This window comes from Limulus polyphemus, unplaced genomic scaffold (assembly GCF_000517525.1).
Source record: "Limulus polyphemus unplaced genomic scaffold, Limulus_polyphemus-2.1.2 Scaffold1030, whole genome shotgun sequence".
NCBI lineage: Eukaryota > Metazoa > Arthropoda > Merostomata > Xiphosura > Limulidae > Limulus > Limulus polyphemus.
Genome location: NW_013666640.1, coordinates 40,335 through 41,986, shown reverse-complemented (window position 1 = coordinate 41,986; position 1,652 = coordinate 40,335). Strand labels below are relative to the sequence as shown.

The 1,652-nt window shown below is 38.6% G+C and overlaps 1 protein-coding gene across 3 annotated transcripts in view; it reads right to left on the bottom strand.

Moving 5' to 3' along the window:
* The window catches only part of LOC106461781 (kinesin-like protein KIF16B), a 123,299-nt gene that overhangs the window by 91,964 nt on the left and 29,683 nt on the right, over positions 1-1,652 (bottom strand). The window contains exon 1 of one of the 3 annotated variants that reach the window (XM_022388826.1): positions 636-760. The exons of the other annotated variants lie outside the window; for them this stretch is intronic. Within the exon in view, the coding sequence (XP_022244534.1) occupies positions 636-704 (69 nt within the window). The 5' untranslated portion in view covers positions 705-760. Of the gene's footprint in view, positions 1-635; positions 761-1,652 lie in introns of those variants that run through there. 3 annotated transcript variants of the gene reach the window in all.

The following is a 1,652-nucleotide window of genomic DNA, read 5'->3' as shown; positions in this document are numbered from 1 at the left end:
TATATATATATATATATATATATATATTCATGACATGGTGCAGTGCTTCAACCAAAACCTGGTAGCATCTGGAATTGTACATCAGGTCCATGGTACGAAGTGCGATAAGCCAGCAACACCTGCATAATACCACCACCCTACTCTCAACTGAGTGGTATATGATTCATCACTCATGAGAACAGGCATCCATGATCCACCACCCCAGCAGCTAGGAAATGGTTAATAGTGAGGACTCCTATACTCCACTAGAAGAAAGGAGGGAAAAAACACATTGGAGAGTTTGAAGGGCTGCATCACTGGAGAGAGTGCAATGGGTAACCACAATACCCTATTTTGAAAAGCAGAGCTACTATGTAAATGGAGTTGATCAACCAAAACCTGGTGGAATCTGTAATTGTACATAAAGTCCACAGTAGAAAGTCTGAATGCAATGGAGCATCAGAGATGGGCAGCAATCTCTGTTAGTCCATGAGTTTATGGTCCAGGACAAACATATTTAAGAAGCAAAAAAAAACACTAGAGAGAACTACTAGCAGTCCTATGGAACACCTCATCTTTACAGTGTGTATAACTCAAACCTGCAACAAAATAGTTTAATCATAGATAATAATAAAATAGACAAACACAACCAACACCTGGCAGCATCTGCAATTGTAAATCAGGTCCACAGTAGGAATGGCTACAATGTAATTGATATCGAGCATGGTCGAAGGATGGACAGTGTGGATTTTCAATGAAAAGTATACCTGGTCAGACACCACTTGCCACAGAGTAGGATCCACAGTACACTAGCAAAAGGGCTCCTGAAAAAGTAAGAAAAGTTTGAAAAAGGAAAAGTAACTTTTCACAATATCAAAGTGCAAAATTTAAATAAATAGTAAAAAAAAACTAAGTCAGTAGTAGAATGGAAAATGTTGACAAATCTGCAAGCAAAAACCAGCATGTCTGTATAAAGTCTACCAAACTCTACTGTAGAAGCAAGGAATGAACTTTCTGCAACCAGAATTAATGAGAAGAGAGGCATTTACCACACTCCACCGCAGGAACATGGCATTTTCATTCTGAAGCCAGCATTACGAGGAGGATCCCATGGAAGACTACACCTGCTTCAACCAATTAATTTATTATTCTGTCTGTTGCTGTCCACCTAGGAAAAAGCATCTAGGGAAAATGTAAGGAGGGAAAGCAGCTTTGCCTTCTTCTTACTGAGTGGTTAATCATAAGTATGTATTGTAAAATAAATTTTAAAACTCACTCAGGAGGAAGCTTTGTGGTCCACCACCCTAGCGACTGGGAAGTGGGAAATGGTAAGGATTCCTATGCTCCACTAGAAGAAAAATGAGGGAAATGCAGCGAGGAGTCTGGAGGAACATCACACCAGAGACAATGCAATGGGTGTCTGCAATTCCCTATTTTGAAAAGCAGACTGTCCTTGATTTATTCAATCAAAAGGTCAGCAGAGGACAGAAATCCCCTTCTGCTTTACTCATGAAGTCCATGAGTGACAGTCCACCATAGATTGAAATAGATTGATATCTAGTACAATCACACACACACACACACATATATATATATATATATATATATATATATATATATATATATATATATACTAGTAGTAGTACGTACGTAGTACGTTACGTTACTAACTA